This window comes from Xenopus laevis, chromosome 3S, assembly GCF_017654675.1.
Source record: "Xenopus laevis strain J_2021 chromosome 3S, Xenopus_laevis_v10.1, whole genome shotgun sequence".
In the NCBI taxonomy this organism is placed as follows: Eukaryota; Metazoa; Chordata; class Amphibia; order Anura; family Pipidae; genus Xenopus; species Xenopus laevis.
The window spans coordinates 44,796,681-44,815,897 of NC_054376.1; the positions used below are offsets into that span (position 1 = coordinate 44,796,681).

Below are 19,217 nucleotides of genomic sequence, written 5' to 3' on the forward strand. Positions count from 1 at the left end.
TTCCTAAAAACATGCCTGTTAAGGTAGCCATACATGGGCTGTTCCTCTTTGGTATTTGATCGATTGACCCATAGGGTGAATAGACAGATACCATAAGTATGGCCATACACACATATAACCACCTTATCGTTATTCCATGGAACATCAGCATATGACATTTTCAAACATTTCAGATAATCTGCAATCCAACACAATGTTCAAAATATTCTGTTGTAACAGAGTGGTCAACATTTGTCAAACTGCTTTACCAAATCTGGGCATGTATTGACCAGCTTTAACCTTCCATTTTATCTCACATTTTTGTCCGCTTCTTTTCTTGTTTCCTTTTGATTATTACTCCTATTTGTTTTTTCCATTATTCACATTTTATTTCCATTATTTATCATCTCCTGGGCTTTCTCGTCTATCTCTCTTTTTCAGCTTCCCAGTTATAGTATTGTCTTTCTTTTCTCCTTTTCTTGTCCTTATATCACATTTTAGCTATTTTTCTTAATACCCCAGTTCTCTGCTGCTGTCCCAAAAATTCTAATAAGGAGAAGCAAAGGAGGATCTAAAGCTTCTAATCCAATAATTTGCATTGTAGAGGCAGTTTTGTTTGCACTGAGCAGAAAAACTTCTGGAGAGACAGTACATGTACATACAGTAATACACACACACTGACACACACACATGAACATCCCAAGGCCATGTTAATTATTAACATCTCAAACCCCCATCAGGGAGGGTTCTATATCTGCGTCCATAGGAAAAGGGTCTGAGTAAAGATGAAAGCGAATAAAGTTATGGTAAAAGATTGAGCATCAAAGGTTAGTTGGTAGGAGAACCTACAACCTATTTCAGTAGGTTGTTGTTAATAAACATTAATAATACTGTCATGGGAAAAAAATGTTTTTTCAAAATGAATCAGTTAATAGTGCTGCTCCAGCAGAATTCTGCACTGAAATCCATTTCTCAAAAGAGCAAACAGATTTTTTTATATTCAGTTTTGAAATCTGACATGGGGCTAGACATTTTGTCAATTTCCCAGATGCCCCAAGTCATGTGACTTGTGCTCTGATAAACTTCAATCACTCTTTACTGCTGTACTGCAAGTTGGAGTGATATCACCCCCTCCCTTTTCCCCCCCAGCAGCCAAACAAAAGAACAATGGGAATGTAACCAGATAGCAGCTCCCTAACACAAGATAACAGCTGCCTTGTAGATCTAAGAACAACACTCAATAGTAAAAATCCATGTCCCACTGAGATACATTCAGTTACATTGAGAAGGAAAAACAGCAGCCTGCCAGAAAGCATTTCTCTCCTAAAGTGCAGGCACAAGTCACATGACCAGGGGCAGCTGGGAAATTGACAAAATGTCTAGCCCCATGTCAGATTTCAAAATTGAATATAAAAAAATCTGTTTGCTCTTTTGAGAAATGGATTTCAGTGCAGAATTCTGCTGGAGTAGCACTATTAACTGATGCGTTTTGAAAAAAACATGTTTTCCGATGACAGGATCCCTTTAAGGATTATAGCGCACCAAGCATTTGACCATATCTACAGATAACACCTGACTACAATGGTAAATGCAGAAAGTTACTTGGGCACCATCATAAATGCCCAAAGTATACCATTTCTGAAGGGAACAGTTTATATACTGGAAACCCATTATTTAGAAAGCTCTTAATTATGGGAAGGCCATCTCCCATTGACTCCATTTCAACCAGATAATAAAACATTTTAACAATGATTTCTTCTGTTATAATAAAACAGTACTTTGTATTTTATACCAACGAAGATTTATTCTTATTGGATTATCTTTCTGTTATTCTGATCTTTTTTGAATATCCAGCTGGCTGGAATATTCTGTATGATTGAGATGTTTTTGTTTTTCAACAGAATAAGCTGACCTTGTCACTCTGAGCCTTGATTCTACGTGTTCAACTAGGTTTTGGTGGCGATTCTCTTAAATCGGTAAGATATGTTTCTGTATTCAGAATTCCAAAGGTTTGTTGCACATAAAAGCCTTTATCTGTGTATTTAGTTCTTAAATGAGGGCAAAAAAGGTAGTTTTGTTTAAGGCTGATACAATGGCACACATACCATTTTCTAAAGGGTCCAAATCAGGCTGTGCACCTGCTACTATTGGTTTTAGGCATTTTTCTATCATAGTCAATGCCTGGCAGCACAGTGAAATTTGGAGAAAACATAAAAACAGCAACGTGTGTGATCAGCCTAAGCTCTCAGTTATTGACTTTGCATATAAAAATATACTTTCCCCCTGGATAGATAATAGAAATGTTAGCATGACCAGCAAATATATAACAAATTTCACTTTGAAACCTTAGTCAAGATATTAAAAGCAGAAAAAAATATTTATTTTTTGTATTGTTGATTTAATATATTGACCCTTAGTCTAGCGTCACATGAGGTGCAGCCTTGGCTTGCTGCCTGTATTTTCTCTGTTCTACCCTGTCTTTGCATGGTAGAGAGAAGCCGAGGCTGTGCCAATTTTTTGACTGCAAACAAATATCAGGTAGATAATTGTGTATTGACTGCTGGGGATCTCCATTACATTAATATGACTCCCAAAGACTCTTTTTAAAGTTTTTTTAAGGAAATGTTTGGCTATATAGTACTTCTACATCAACACTCACTCACGCTTTACATATTCAAAGTTCATTGAAATCATTTAATTTATGTAGAGTCAAGATGGATGCGATAGTGGAAACCCCTGAGATGCCTGCCGTCTTTGATGGAATGAAGTTGGCAGCTGTAGCTGCTTTTCTGTACATTATTGTACGTTCTTTAAACCTGAAGAATCCAACTGCTCCACCTGATCTTCTGTATCAGGACACTGCTTTGACTCGCTACCTAATAAAATCTTGCCCCTTGCTGACCAAAGAGTAAGTAAAACTGAAAATTAAAGGCTTACAATGAACAATTCAGGTACTGATTTCTACCTGTCTTGTGTATCATGTGCCCCAAAAAATGGCAAATAAAGTGACCAACTGTCGGTAACTTATTGCAGTTGACCAGTTGTTGGTGGTACAACTCCAACAGAGCAGTTGATACTCACACAAACTATCAATTTGGGAAAGAAAGATGGGAAGGTGGGAGACCCTACAAAGTAAACAAGAAGTATAGAATAGTCTGTGATATGTGAGAGATGTGAATAAATGTGAATTTAAGTGGCAAGAAAGACCAAAAGATAAGAAATGACACATTGATGTTTTTAGGAGACATTCTTGGGGTGACATGCAAAGCAGAATGTGATATTAAAGAAGAGAAAATGAATGAGAAAGAAGGGGTATCATCACTGAAGGAAGACGGGAAGAGGATCATGAAAAAGAGCTTTACAAAAGCTGATGGGAAACCCAAGACACTTCTTCACAGGGACTTTCTAAAGTCTTTCACATCTGCCACTGTTTCAGGGCCTGATCTGGAATTATGTCTGAAATACTGTGATTACAGGACCATTGATATCTCACCAAATATTTACACTGCTCATGATCTACAGAAACTACGACAATGCTATATTTTCTTTCAAAATAACGCCTCCACGAAGTTAATGCTTTTACTACATTCTTTTCTTATTTTAGGTACATTCCACCTATTATCTGGGGGAAAAGTGGACATATCCAGACAGCCCTGTATGGAAAGATGGGCCGAGTTAGTTCTCCGCATCCATATGGACTAAGGAAGTACCTTACAATGCCAGATGGAGCTACAGCAACCTTTGACCTATTTGAACCATTAGCTGAACACTGCACAGGAGGTTAGTAATGAGTAGCTTTGTTGGGTCAAGCCAATAGTGGTAAATTGGACACTGAATATGAAGGCCTTATACCTCTTGGTTATAGGAAGATCATAGTAGTTATAACAAAGATTGATTGATACTTGGAAATACCAGCATAAAAATACTCTTCTTTACTACTGTCTGAGTCAGTGGTCCCTAACCTTTTTTACCTGTGAGCCACATTCAATTGTAAAAAAAAAGTTGGAGAGCAACATAAGCAAGGAAAACGTTCCTTGGGGTGCCAAATATTGAGTATAACTGGTTATTGGTAGCCCCTAATGGACTGGTGGCCTACAGCAGGCCCTGTTTGTCAGTACACCTGTTTTTTTTTGCAACTAAAACTTGCCTTCATGCGTGGAATTAAAAAATAAGCACCTGCTTTGTGGCCACTAAGAGCAACATTCAAGGGGTCGGAGTGCAACTGTCGAAGTCACTGATTGGGGATCACTGATTTAAGTTAACATGTTACTTGCTTGCCTTTGATTCTCAACCTGTTGATATGTTTTTATGCAGAAAATGTCACCATGGTAATCTGTCCTGGAATAGCCAATCACAGTGAGAAGCAGTATATTCGAACCTTTGTCGACTATGCTCAGAAAAATGGCTATAGATGTGCGGTACTGAATCACCTTGGAGCGCTGACAAATATTGAATTGACTTCTCCACGCATGTTCACTTATGGTATGACCTTAAACTGCTTTTAATGTTGACAGTACATCCTTTAAAATCTTCACTTCGTGGAGTGCTCCCATAGCTACAGGAAAGTTGTCCATTTTCTCCTATCCTAAAGCATTTATCAGACGTGGAGATTAGCTATTAAGATCTCTCCAGATTAAAGAAGCCTTTTCAAAATATATATGGATGCACAAGAAATCTTAGGTATTTTGAATAAATGACTGCTACATTCCAGCCTGTGTAGGATAAAGTAATGAGCAACTGCCAGTTGGAGAGTTTAGTGGCTTGGTTCAGGGCTCAGCAGCAAAATAGCAATTATATTGAAAAGTGCTTATGAAATTACCTCCTGTATATTTCATCTAATATATATCTGCCATTGACTTGGATAACAAACATGTTCATCTTGTATTAGATGTGTGAATAAGTGTAAAAGGGAGGGACTGCTATTATGGCACCATAAATAATTAATCAGAATCCTAAAGTATAGATAATGGAGTAAATGATAGCAGTCAAACCAAGGTGAAGCATCAAGCTAACTATTCTTGGAGTCAATTCTAGAATTTGGTGAACTAAAACCCTCTTGATAGGAATTGTGCCAGAGAACTGGAGAGATGTCAGTGTTATGTTAACACTGTTAATAATAAATAGCAGTTACTTAGCCTAATGTTAGTAACAGAGAGGCAGATAAAATAGATTCTCCATTTGTAGTTGTTGTTAGTGATTGAGTAAGAGCTGTGGTTTTATATTACTGGAGCTTTCTGTATTTTCCTGCTAATCTTCATATTACTCTTTAGGATTTTAATTAGTGCATAAGGTTTTGGTTTAAAGGAGAACTAAGCCCTAAAAATAAATATGGCTAAAAATACCATATTTTATATACTGAACTCATTGCGCCAGCCTAAAGTTTCAGCTTCTCAGTAGCAGCAATGATCCAGGACTTCAAACTTGTCACAGGGGGCCACCATCTTGGAAAGTGTCTGCGACACTCACATGCTCAGTTAGCTTTGATCAGCTAGTGAGAAGCGAAGTTTAGGGGGTTGTCACAAATTATCACGCAGAAAATGAGGTTTGCTGTAATATAAGATGATGCTACAAGGCTGATTATAACACTCTGATGCTAATTGCACTGGTTTCTGTGCTTCCATGTAGTAATTATCTGTATTAATTACTAATCAGCCTTATATTGTGCCATTTATATTCTATGGGGCAAATTCACTTACCTCCGAAAATTTGCCAGTGACAGCTTCGCTCACATGGCAACACTTTGCCGGGCGTAGATTCAGCAGGACAACGCTAATTCACAAAAATCCGAAATTGGGTCCAGGGCGCCGAACGCTGGCGAAGTTGCGCTAGCGTTACTGCGGCAAACAAAGTGAAGTTGCGCTAGCGTTGGCTAATTTTCATACAGCAGGAGGTTAAAGTTGAATGGACATATATGTTGCAGCAAATACATTACACTACACAAGCCCAGGAAACCTTAATAAAATAAAATAGAGTTGTTATATTACCCTACACATGAGCCCACTGTATAGTTTAGGTCCCATGTGTTAGGAAATGTATGAGGGAAGCCGGGTACCGCAGAAAAAATTTACGATCTTTTGCAGCCTATCACCCTGAAAAATGAAAAGTCGCCAGCGTTTTTTGGGACTTAGAAAAATGTTCAACTATTTTTTGAGGAAGTCCTATCGACTCTATTGCACTTCACCTGGTCTGAAGTGGCGAAGGCAAGTCTGGCGCAAGAGGTAACGTTCAGTAAAATCCGCATCTTAGTGAATTTGCGAAGTAACACTCTTTTGCCAGAGTGAAACTTCGCCTGGAGTAAGAGTGCTAAGTAGCGCTAGAATATATCTCCTTCGCTAGCAAAGTTACGCCTGTGACCGTTAGTAAATCGGCGAAGTACCGAAATGACGTCACGCTGGTGAATTTTCTCCATGCGTTAGTCACTTCGCCCTTTAGTAAATTTGCCCCTATGTGTTCTGTATATTGTGAGTGGGTCCCTAAGCTCAGTAAGTGAAAGCAGCACAGAGCATGTGCAGTGAATCAGCAGAAAAGAAGATGGGGAGCTACCGGGGCATCTTTGGAGACACAGATCTTTACTGCTAAAGGGCTGTGGTTGCCTTGGGCTGGTACAGAAGCACAAAACATAATGTGCAGCATTTGTAGCCTACTTCTTTAGTTACACTTTAATTCTCCTTTAATAAATGGCATGCTTTTAGGCATGCTACAACCTTGAGCATTGGCTAGATAATAACGTTTTCAGGTGCTTGAGATATATAAATAACAAATGTTGAATAATCAGAAGACTATATGGACAAATCATTTTAATTCTTTACACCACAGAATTTGAAATCATGTACCTGTGACATTGACATTTTTCACTTTCCAGATATCATTGGTTCTTGAGAGCAACTGTGGGAGGAGGAGAAAGTAATTAAATTCCAGTCCAGTGAGACTCTCTCTGTATAATGAATTACTCCTGATTTCAAATTCTAACAAAGGCTGCAGAATTTGTCTCCATTTGTCTTTATATAAACTGTACTCATTACAGAATAATTATTCAAAAGAATAACTGAAAAAATTAATAAAAGATGGATCAAAAGAATGGACAGAATCAATTGTTAACCAGTCCTGTTTATTGTGTCATGTTGAGAAGATATATAGAGTTAGGCCTTAGCCACACTTTTGTGTCCTGAGAGATATTAATATGCCCAAAATCTCTTGCTGGAGATGAGCCCCCCTCCCTCCCAATTTTGCCAAAATAGGCTTCGGCCTTTAACTTGTCAATATTCTGCTTAAGCACTCAGAAGCTGGCCTTACAAGTGCCGATAATACAATACCATACAACCTTAATACCTCCAAAAGGAGGTAGTTGTTTCTTGATCCCTATGTGGGCTCCCAGACGAGATCTGGCTTCAAATTGACCAGATATCCATCGGCAGGTTTAAAAATCCTGTCAGGAAAGGACCACTTCAGCCTGTTCATGCGGCTTTCTTCTGGTGGATCTGCACAGGCCCATATTATGTTTTGATCATTGTCCTGCCATTTAGATGGAATAATTTGTCCATTTTCAAAAAACAGAAACTGTTTACAAAATAGAAATTAGCATTAGAATACTTTTCTGGATGTGAAAATGCAATCGCAAATATAAACCATTTAGATGACGTCTATTGGGCTTATTTATCAAAAATCCAATTTGTGAGGTTTTATAGTTTAGTTTTCTACTTCAAATAAACTCACACTTTAAAAAAATTCGATTGTCTGTTTAGTTAAAAAAAATACGAATGTAAAATGGGAAAAAATGGGAAAAAACCCTGAAAATTTTGAATGTGTGACTTTACAAATTCAAAAAAAAAAAATACAAACTCAGAAAAAATCTTGAATTTAAAAAATTGCTTGAATTTTGCCTAGAACAGCTCCAATTGACTTCTATATGAATTCACACATTTTTAGGTGCTGAAGTTTTACATTTGAGTTTTTTTTGTGCTTAATAAATACCAAACATTAAAATTTTTGAAAATATAATTCAAATTTGTGAGTTTTTCTAATTACGGCAAAAATTCAAACTTGAACATTGATAAATCACCCCCTGCGATTTTGGTTACGTTTTCGGTAATGCCTTTCGTGTTTTGATCAAGAATCCAGGGATGTAATGTGGCTTTGTTAATAATTAATAGAACATGTTCTACCGATTATCTTGCTTCTGCTTGTTTAATTAAATAAGCTAAGTAGGCAGGATTCAGTTGTACTTAGAATGAGTTATAAGTACATATTTAATCAGCTTTTAATGCTGATTTTAGTGCCAATAAGAAGAGGTTGCTAGGAGACCACTGGTATTATAATAAAGACCATTTTTATTTTTATTATGAATTGCATGTGTGTTTCTGCAGTGTTATGTTTAATGGACCTGTATGGTTATGTCTATGGTTGAGAATGAGTCTAATAGGTTGATAATACTTAGAAGCTTGTTTTCAGGTCTGCCTTCATCTGCAGCAGGCAGAATATTTGAGAAGCCATGACAGATGAATAAGGGTATTTTTAAACCCGTTTTTTTACCTATAGAAACATGATAGTCTTCTGATAAATTCAGGTTTATTGCCTGTCAGTTAATTTTTGGCCATGCCTGGTCTGGTCCAACCTTTATTCAGCAATTCTCCCCAATATAAATCTCTAAAGGCAATTGTCCCTTAAAGGGATACTGTCATGGGGAAAAAAAATCAGTTAATAGTGCTGCTCCAGCAGAATTCTGCACTGAAATCCATTTCTCAAAAGAGCAAACAGATTTTTTTATATTCAATTTTGAAATCTGACATGGGGCTAGACATTTTGTCAATTTCCCAGCTGCCCCAAGTCATGTGACTTGTGCTCTGATAAACTTTAATCACTCTTTAATGCTGTTCTGCAAGTTAAAGTGATATCACCCCCCTCCCTTTTTCCCCCCAGCAGCCAAACAAAAGAACAATGGGAAGGTAACCAGATAGCAGCTCCCTAACACAAGATAACAGCTGCCTGGTAGATCTAAGAACAACACTCAATAGTAAAAACCCATGTCCCACTGAAACACATTCAGTTACATTGAGAAGGAAAAACAGCAGCCTGCCAGGAAGCATTTCTCTCCTAAAGTGCAGGCACAAGTCACATGACCAGGGGCAGCTGGGAAATTGACAAAATGTCTAGCCCCATGTCAGATTTCAAAATTGAATATAAAAAAATCTGTTTGCTCTTTTGAGAAATGGATTCATTGCAGAATTCTGCTGGAACAGCACTATTAACTGATTCATTTTGAAAAAAAATTTTTTCCCATGACAGTATCCCTTTAAGTAAATCAGATCCAAATGATTTCATGCTTGGTCTTGTAGATTTGCCACTAAAGAACTGAAGTAGCACTGAAGTAACTGCTTCTTAAAAAACCTGAATGCAATAACATTTGAATAAATTGTTTGATTGACTACCTCTGTAATACCCCCCTAGCTTTTCTGGGGGAAAACAAAAATCTGGGATGATACTTTTCATCTGAAGTTTGGTTTTGTTGCTTTTCTCCTTATGTAGTAATATTTTGTTTTTCTTATTGTTTTTATTTGCATATTTTTTTGAGACCGCCGTTTAGTAGTTATGAAACATTTGAGGCTGCGTCTCTGAAACACTAAATTCTAAATTAGCACTTAGTACCTTTTCTTTCTTATGTTTTTAATTGAGATGTTATCATTTCTTTGCACTTCACACTGCAGGGATGGGCACGACTCTCTCCGTTGACTCTCTCTCTGTTCTCTCATCTGTTGAACAATAAACAATTGTCCTCAAAGACAAGGTGGTATTAAAGCCTAATGTTTTTGATCATACCCATATTGGATATTTAAAGGCAATGGTGCATTCTAAGTGTAAAACGGGATCAAAATGGATCCATAGATATGCATGAGATTTTAAAAGAAGGTAATGCTATTTCTTATATAGCAGATTGAGTCAAACTACAGACCATGTGTTATTTTCAGTGCATTACTAGGAAAGGATGCTACTTGTCTGACCCTCTGATTGAGAGAACAAATACTAATGCGCAAGAAGCCTTAGTAGTTGTTTTCCTGTGTTTTTTCCTGGTTCTTAAATCATAACTGTGAATTCAGGCCTGGACTAGCAATCTCTGGATTCTGGCAAATGCCAAAGGTGTTTCTGTAACATGTCATAGACTATTTATTGGGCTAGTGGGGAGCTGGTTTTACAAGTGCCTTATTTTAAATCCCATCCCGGGCCTGACGGTAATGCTTTCTAGGTTTGGGCAGCAGCAAATCATTCTATAATGGGCTGTTAAACATAGAGTACTGATTTGATGTTGGCTGTTTCTGGAATTGTTTTCACCTTCTAAGTTAAATTGGAGATGGCTTTACATGGGGTTTTATCAACTTCCTCAGTCTAGATCAGTCATACACTGAGCAGAAGTTTGAATCTGATGAATGGGTGATGAAGTCTTTCGATCCTTATCTGCTACTTAGCTATGTACTTTAATAAGGGATTTATAGAAAGTCAAAGCACCAACAAGTTGATCTGAGCTGTATTTCAATTATGCCAGTGCTTAGCTGTTGGAGAGTCTGGTACTCACTCGATAACATGTTAGACAAAGAGTTTATTAGGTAAGAATGAACTGTTGCTGGGAGAACACTACACTTCTAGTCTTCTTCAACTTGAGACTAGGTACCATTACCATGTATTGAAAAAGTGTGTACAAAATGTTTGGCTGTACTAATTGCACTCATTTTTATTTTATTTTACTTTGCCTTAGGATGCACATGGGAGTTTGGAGCTATGGTAAACTACATCAGGAAGGCTTTTCCTCAAACTCAGTTAATTGTTGTCGGCTTCAGTCTGGGAGGAAACATTGTTTGCAAATATCTTGGCGAGACTGCATCCAACCAAGAGAGAGTGATGTGCTGTGTCAGCGTTTGCCAGGGGTACAGTGCATCTCAGTAAGTACTGCTAAATAGGATGTCTTTCCTTAAAAAAAGCAACTTTTAATTCAGTAAATAAAGTACTACATAGTAACATAGATGAGGTTGAAAAAAAAAATGTCTAAGTGAAACCTGCTAGATGTTAGTAGATAATTATGACATTATGTTATGTTCTGTTATGTGCCTGAATTAAGTGAAGATTTGGAAAGGCCAAATGATCAAAATATTGTCATTGCCTCTCCTTCAGACTGGACTGTGGCAGGACCTCATAAATTTCTACATTCTTAATGAGACACCTTAATGAGTTTCTTCCCTTTTACAAACTCTATTTTTCTATAGAATAGTTTGGTTAATATAATTTGTGTGTTTTGCAGTGCACAAGATACCTTTCTACAATGGGATCAATTAAGACGGGTTTACAACTTTCTAATGGCTGACAACATGAAGAAAATCATCCTGTCTCACAGGTACATCAGAAGGGGCTTTCTCCTGGCGACATTATGTTAGGAAAACCTACTTCAACTAGGGATGCACCGAATCCATGATTCGGTTCGGGATTCGGCCCGGAATCAGCCTTTTTCAGCAGGATTCGGCTGAATGCTTCTGCCCAGCCGAACCTAATCCGAATTTTAATTTGCATATGCAAATTTGGGGCAGGGAGGGAAATTTCGTGACTTTTTGTCATAAAGCAAGGAAGTAAAAAATGTTTCCCCCTTCCACCCAGTTTGGTATTCGGGCGAATATTTTGCGGAGGGTTCGGGGGTTCAACCGAATCCGGTGCATCCCTAAACACAGCAGCATGTTTTTTTGGTTTGTATATTTGTGTGGGGCACAAAGTTCAGATGAAACTTTATTCTAATACAAGTGAGATGCATACCATGCAGTTGTATAATATTGTACACAAACTGAAAAACATACAAGATAATCTCAAAAGAGTTATGACTAGTCATATTGATTCTATAAAGATGATTTTATGTAGGTATTCTAGGACCCTCTGATTAGGTAGGACAGATCTTATATTATTACAGAAATAGCCTAATATATAACATTTGTCAGATTACATTTTGGCATCATCACTATGACCAACATAAAAATATGTGGTCATTCTGTGTCAAATCAACAATTCACAAGAATGAATATTAGAAAAGGAGCTAGCCTTGAATTGGAATTACTCCTGACGCAAAACCCCTACCAATTGCTAATGGCAAGGAAGAAATCAGAATGATAATAAGTATTTTGCTTTGGACATGTTCGCTATGAGGACAGAGGAGGAAAAAGACACTCCATTCATTATCTATTTAAAATAAGAAATACATGTTCCAGAAAATCTGTAAATCCCAGTGGGCTGATCCTCAAACAATCAGAACATTCAGCACTTTTTCTGCAGATGTGACATTACCTGTGCTGCAGTGATAGATGATTTATATGAGGTGTACTGGTGTGCAAAGTTCACTGAGGTAGCAATTCGCATTTCATACTTGCATGCATACAGTGTAGGTGAAAAATAAGGAAAACGGTGTCTAAAGCCACTGCAAAGAAGTCACCAATAGCAAAGTGGGATTTAGGAGCTCTGCCTCAGGAGGTTTATCCACACAAACAGTAAAATAATAATAGCAGGTACTCACAGATCCCACAGACAGCAGTTGTAAAAATTAACAGTAAATTTTATTTTAAACAAATGTAGGGCACACCAGCTGTTTTATGCACTTAATCACAGGCTCACTATGACTAAATGCTGAATGCACGAAATCCGTAAGACTATGAAGTGTTCTACATTTGTTTTAAAATTACATTTACTATTACTGTATGTGTTGACTGATATCTTGTGTACATACAGTTCAGGAAGCAGAAACTTGCAAAGATTTTTTTCCCATTGAAAAATATAAGATTTTATAATGCTTTTATTTCATTGAACAGACATATACTCTTCGGTGATGGCAGCAAAGCAAATCGAGTTTTAGAAGACACAGATTTAAGCCGTCTCTATACTGCAACTTCTCTTATGCAGATAGATGATGTTGTAATGAGGTAAGCTTAGCTGCATGAAAATTTCATCCAGAAAGTTTGCCCAGGTGCAGTAACCCATAGCAACCAACAGACAGTTTGCTGACCGGAAAATGCTACCTAATGAAGAAAGGGAGAATATTGAACTTTGGCTATTTTACAGGAATTCTCTTCCTGGGAAGAAGGCGGTATACATTTCTCAATGGCATTTAATTTAACAAAGAAAAATAGTAGTAAGAAACCCCCTTCTTTCCACCACCCAAACTAATTATCACTACCTACTGGCAAGGTGCTGTGTGCACAAACTGAAATTAATTCCTACTACTATTTTTCTTCGGTAAATGCTACCTGTTCATTTTGATATATAGAAAAAAGTAGACCTTAAGCACACTTTGCAACTTTTATTTTATCACCACTTTGTCATCCAAAAGAACCCCATTTTTTACTTTTAATGTATTGGTTTCACTTGTGTCCAAAGAACAAGTATACTGTATATATCAAATATATGCTTATCGGGGCAGATTTACTGAAGGGTGAAGTGGCTGTTGCTAGAGAAAATTTGCCAGAAATCCCATCCGCAGGGACAAAATTACTAACAAATGTAGATGACAATTCGCTATAGAAAGAGACCGTCGCTAGTGTAGTTTTGCACCATATTGCAATTTTCGATCAGGCGAATGATGATTACTCAAATTCACTAAAGTGCAAATTTTACAGAACATTACCTCTTTCGCCAGATCTTCATTCCCCAGCTTAGATATGGCGAACTGATAAGAAGAAGTTACATCCTCCTCAATCTTAAGTCAGTCATATCATATCCTGTATGCCAAAAAGTTATTAAAATGATAAAAAAACTTTGGCATTTTTTGCATATTTTAAAGGGGGATTGTCTTTAAAAGTTGTAATTGTTACAAATTTTTGTTTTAAATTTTGTACCATTTGAGGGGCATGCCACATTTGTTTTAGGATGCGCTCATGTCTAGGGCATTAGAGGATCTCTTTTGTCTTTATTTTGCTTCCTTGGACAATTTTCGCTAGGCAGAAATGAACATTAGCAAAAGTTCGGTATGAAATGCTCACGCTGACGAATCATCGCTAGCGAAACTTCGCCATCGTTCCACTGCTGAAACACAACGTCGCATTTTAGCGAATAATTGTACTGGTAGCGAATTTGCACCTGGCAAAGTGGCGCGAAGTGTGGTGAAGCCTTCGCCATATAAAATTTGTCCTTGTGAATTTGCCCTATAGTTTGAAAGATTGGGTACATGGAAGCCATTTGGAGAGTGTGATCAAACATACAGTAACAATGCTTGTTAAAGGGGAAATAGACTGAGAACAAGCATATTAGTGTGGCTTCATACATAGTGCTGCTGAAAAGTCCTTCTGCTTCTGGCTACTGGCCACGTAGCCACGTACCCCCACTTCTTTTTATTGCTGGTAGGCACAAAACATGCATTTGTATGTGTATGCATGTATGTATATATATAGTGAATAAAGTACCCCCTCTTGTAAAATATAAGGATATTATAAATTACCGAGGAGTTTCATGACCATATAAAAACACGAGGCATGGAACTCTGAGGTAACTTCTAATATCCTCATATTTTGCAACAGAGGGTACTTTATTTATTATAATACACAAGTCATGTGACAGAACTCACCGTTTATAACTGATGACATCAGAATTCACCGTTTATAAGGATATAATTTACAAGATATTCATAGCTTTTGTGTATTATATATATATATATATATATCACTACTTATGTACACTACACAGCACTACAGCTGTACAATAAATTAATATAACAAACATTACATGTAATAGATACAAATAGAGACAAAGTACAATAATAAAATGAACACAGAAAACGTTCCATTATGTAAAAAAGAACTGTAAATGTACAGATGAGTGCTTGCACGTGGTGACACTTAAAAAATTTTACTTTTGGATTCTAGGAAATTCCACGGTTACAAGACTGTTCAGGAATATTATGAAGCTGAAAGCTGCATTCGTTATTTGCACAACGTAAGTTAAAGTTATATATCAGAATATTGGTCACGCCACAAATGGGAACACTATGGTCATCTGATGACAGGAGGGTAGTGTCACATTTAGGGCAATGGCACATGGTAACTCTTTGCTACTGCAGTAAATCTCCCGTAAAAGACGTTTTAAAGCAGAACGTTAAGATCGCCACAAGTTAAACCAATTACTCACGAGATCCAGTTTGATCACGGTGAAATTGCCTACCTTCATATTTTGATAATAAGACAAATGATCATTCAAACTGATCTGCTACGGATGACTAATTTTCTCACTTCTTTAATATATATATATATATATATAATCTTTATATACATATAAAAATATTCTTATAGTCTGTCTTTATCTGACAAATTTAAATGCATTCTATGTTATCTTTAAAACATGAGACAAAATATAAAAGTTTTAAGAAAATAGCTATTTTTCCTCATTAGCTTGGAGAACCACATGCTTAACGTGTCAATTCAGAATTTGGAATATCTTGTCCTAATTGTTTCCTTTTTCTGTACAGATTCATGTTCCCCTCATGCTGGTTAATTCAGTGGATGATCCATTGGTACATGACAGTTTGTTAACAATTCCAAAGACTCTTGCAGGTCAGTAGATCATGCTGTATAGCGATATTAAACCTTAGGTTTGGGGTTTTAAATGGTAGAATTTTTCTGTGTTAAACAGAAGACATTATGGCTTGAGCAGTTACAGTTTACTGAAGTGTGTGTTAAAATTAAAAAATGGAAATATAGATCTATAATCAATGTACAGGTTTAGTTAATTATAGCAGTAAATCTAGAAGTTATCTATGTTAAATTTATATTGATGGAGCACTGGAAGTCATGTTGGTGTTCCTTATTCCCTGTTGGAGTAACCCAATTTCCAATGCCCCATGAAGAGGCAAAGTTGTATTTTTAGGCTACTGTAGCCCTGAAAAAAAGATTTCTACAAAACAAAAAGAAATCCTTAGGATATTTAAGGTGGCCATACAATATTAGATCTGCTAGTTTGGCGAGGTCACCAAATGAGTGGATCTTAACCCTATTTGTACACTAATGCCAGGGCAATATCGGGTGAATCCAAACATTCGGCTCTGGGGCTGAACGATCGGATTACAATGCTGCGAATGGGCATCAACTAGCAGATGCGGTCTTAGATCATAGAAAAAAATCAAACTTGCCCAATTGATATCTGCCTGATTTGTGGCCTGATATAGTTTGGGAGGACCTGTCGGGAGCCCCCACACACGAGCAGATAAGCTGCCGAATCGATCTAAAGGACTGATATCAGCAGCTTTAATCTGCCCGTGTATGGCCACCTTTAGTCATAGCACTTCTGCATTAAATAGTTATTCCATATTGCCTTGTCAGCATCACTGCCAAGCATTGTTAAAGGAAAACAATACCCCCAAAACGAATAGTTAAGCAACAGATGTCACCTGACCAGATATACTGTAGCTCTAACTGTAACAGGAAGAAGTGTGGAAGCAAAGACGGAACTCTACATTGTTTGGGGGGTATAGTTTTCCTAATTATTGGATACAGCCAGGGCAGCATGAATTGTTCTATGGTACAACCTGGTTGGAAGAAGTAACTTTTTTGTTTTTTTTCTCTCTCGGTAATACAGAAAAGAAAGAAAATGTTTTGGTGGTATTGCCTCTACATGGAGGGCACCTTGGCTTCTTTGAGGGTGCTGTTCTATTCCCAGAACCACTAACATGGATGGATAAACTTATAGTACAGTACTCCAATGCCATTTGCCAGTGGGAGAGAAATAAACCACAGTGCTCTGATGTGAAGCAGGCTGCTGAGTCTGACCATAAATGAAATTAACTCTTCAACCATCTTCCCAAAGAGACTTTAGATTTACCTACAGAGACCATACTTTTTAGGGGAATCTTTCTACTTTGTTTTTTGTTTTTTTCTAATTAGGGGTCTGCCCATTGTAACTCAACTTGGAAAGAGGCCATGTTCCCACTGTGAGTCTCTCCAGTCCACACAGTTCTCTTTGCTTTGATCTCTGAAGTGCATTAATTAGTTGTTATTGTTTTCTTGCTGTATTTTCCATTGGGCAGTACATTTCCATTTCCATGTACAGGTATAGTTGGCCCTATTGAAGTCAATATTATATTGAACTTTTTCTTTCTGTAGGATTTGCTGAGAACTGAATTCCAGCAAAATGTTGAGAATTCTGTTTACAAGTTGTTTTTTGTAAAAGTACATGTTTTGCATAATGGACTGACTGACTATAACAAGTCATTGCGTTTTGCAGTAACACACCTGCATATATATATAGAAGGATTTTTGCTTTGGCTAGTGCCTAGTAAGCTTTACGTGCCAGTGGGGGCCGCTGCAACATTGGGCAGTCCCTTTGCACATAACAGGGCAATGACTTGGTGGACAAATATCAAGGTAAAGTTTGCACCTACCTATTGGAGACTGAACCTAAAATAAGTATAGTGTTAGAATGATATAATATTGTGTTTTCTTTATTTTTTGACTCAAAGGAACAGCTGTTAAAGAATAGGTTACCTTTTGGAGCAAAGTCTTTATGCAGTGGTACCTATACAAGCACTTCTTTTATTTTGTTCTGCATTTACCAAAGCTAAAGTATGTCAATATTTAAGTTGCATTGATCTGTTCTTTAGGTTTAGGTATTTAATTTGTAAAAGGAATATGCTCTTTGGCAGAGACTGATCATCCTTCGGCTCCTGACATTTCACCCAAATAAACCTTAAATGTTCTCTACAAGCCAAAATAGGGTTGAGGTATAAACCTACTATCAGGAAGAGTTACTCCCAGTCCTATGATGCCATGGTTACATTCAACATCATCATTGTAAACAAATTTGTTACTGGGTCTCACCTTTTGGCAACCTCCATAAGATTACAAATGGCAGCTTGGTCTCCTGGGAGGAAGAGCAAGAACTCACCTTAATGTTCTTAAGAATACATTAATATGATTATTTTCACCCCAAGCTAAATGAAAGGCACAGAGTTTTGTAGATTTAAAGGAATAACATTGGCAAAGGTTGGTTGTTGAATGAGGTCGGTTTGCTTCACTGCATGTGTTATTTGAATGACTGTACTGCCACTGAATCCTGAGGGATTTGTAGAATCTTATTTATCACTACGATAGTTCATCATTTGAAAAATATGCTTTTGAAAATCCCATTGGAATGAATAGAAGATGGGTGAGTTTTTCTGTGGTGAGTTCTAATCTCACACTTTGATAAATCTGCCCCTACATGTGTTGGTTTGCCTTCATGTAGGGTGCCTAGTACAGCCCCTGTTCAAACACATTCCCTCCTTTATAAAGGATCTATAAAATGTTTATGGTGAGGCTATGCCTTATTACTCGCATATTATTTGTCTTGTTTATCAAGACACTGCAGTAAGTCTATTTAGCAGAAGTGACATTTTTTACGTTTTCTAGTTGGTACTGATTTTTTATTTTGATATCAGGAAACATAATCTGGACACTGTACTTCCTAGAGAAGAATAGAGAAGAATAGTTAATATCGTGTGACTCTTTCTTATTTACTGCTTAAAATCATCTGTTTAGTGTTTACACTCCCTTTTCGAATATCGAAGTCGAAGGATTTACCGCAAATGCTTCGATCGAACGATCGAAGGAAAATTTGTCCGAACGATTCGAAGGATTTTAATCCATCGATCGAAGGATTTTCCTTCGATCAAAAAAAGCTTAGAAGGCTTATGGGGAAGGTCCCCATAGGCTAACATTGGTGCTCGGTAGGTTTTAGGTGGTGAAGTAGGTAGTCAAAGTTTTTTTTAAAGAGACAGTACTTTGACTATCGAATGGTCGAATAGTTGAACGATTTTTAGTTCGAATCGTTCGATTCGTAGTAGAAGGTCGACGTAGCAAATTCGATGGTCGAAGTAGCCAAAAAACTTCGAAATTCGAAGTATTTTTCATTCTAATCCTTCACTCGAGCTAAGTAAATGTGCCCCATGATGTTTGGTGATTTTAATAGATTGAGCTCTAATACATCTCCTAGGCAAAAGGATCCCCCCCCCCGTAAGATAAATGGGATCTAACTGTCATTGATTATCTGACACCCAACTCCTGCATGAAGAGAGAATGAAGAAAAACATATGATTAGAGAGGGATAGATAAGATAAACTTGATTATTTCAGAAACGCTACAGAATTTTTAATTGATTATATTTAGAAAACTTCTTATGTCCGTATGCTGAAGCTTATACTACATTTTCATTTTCGTGATAGTTCCCCATTAAAGCGCATTGGGATCTATAGTCAATCAATA

General features: G+C 37.1%; 1 protein-coding gene across 4 annotated transcripts in view; it reads left to right on the plus strand.

Moving 5' to 3' along the window:
- The window catches only part of abhd2.S (abhydrolase domain containing 2 S homeolog), a 33,163-nt gene extending 15,558 nt beyond the window's left edge, over nucleotides 1-17,605 (plus strand). For 2 of the 4 annotated variants that reach the window (XM_041588229.1, XM_018255321.2), the window contains 10 exons: nucleotides 1,881-1,955; nucleotides 2,687-2,887; nucleotides 3,584-3,759; nucleotides 4,294-4,461; nucleotides 10,724-10,907; nucleotides 11,264-11,356; nucleotides 12,807-12,917; nucleotides 14,853-14,922; nucleotides 15,452-15,536; nucleotides 16,558-17,605. In XM_041588229.1, coding sequence (XP_041444163.1) covers nucleotides 2,694-2,887; nucleotides 3,584-3,759; nucleotides 4,294-4,461; nucleotides 10,724-10,907; nucleotides 11,264-11,356; nucleotides 12,807-12,917; nucleotides 14,853-14,922; nucleotides 15,452-15,536; nucleotides 16,558-16,757 — 1,281 coding nt within the window. In that variant the 5' untranslated portion in view covers nucleotides 1,881-1,955; nucleotides 2,687-2,693 and the 3' untranslated portion in view covers nucleotides 16,758-17,605. Of the gene's footprint in view, nucleotides 1-1,880; nucleotides 1,956-2,686; nucleotides 2,888-3,220; nucleotides 3,760-4,293; nucleotides 4,462-10,723; nucleotides 10,908-11,263; nucleotides 11,357-12,806; nucleotides 12,918-14,852; nucleotides 14,923-15,451; nucleotides 15,537-16,557 lie in introns of those variants that run through there. The other 2 variants (XM_041588231.1, XM_041588232.1) reach the window with 2 other exon arrangements.
- Nucleotides 17,606-19,217: the final 1,612 nt, after the last annotated feature.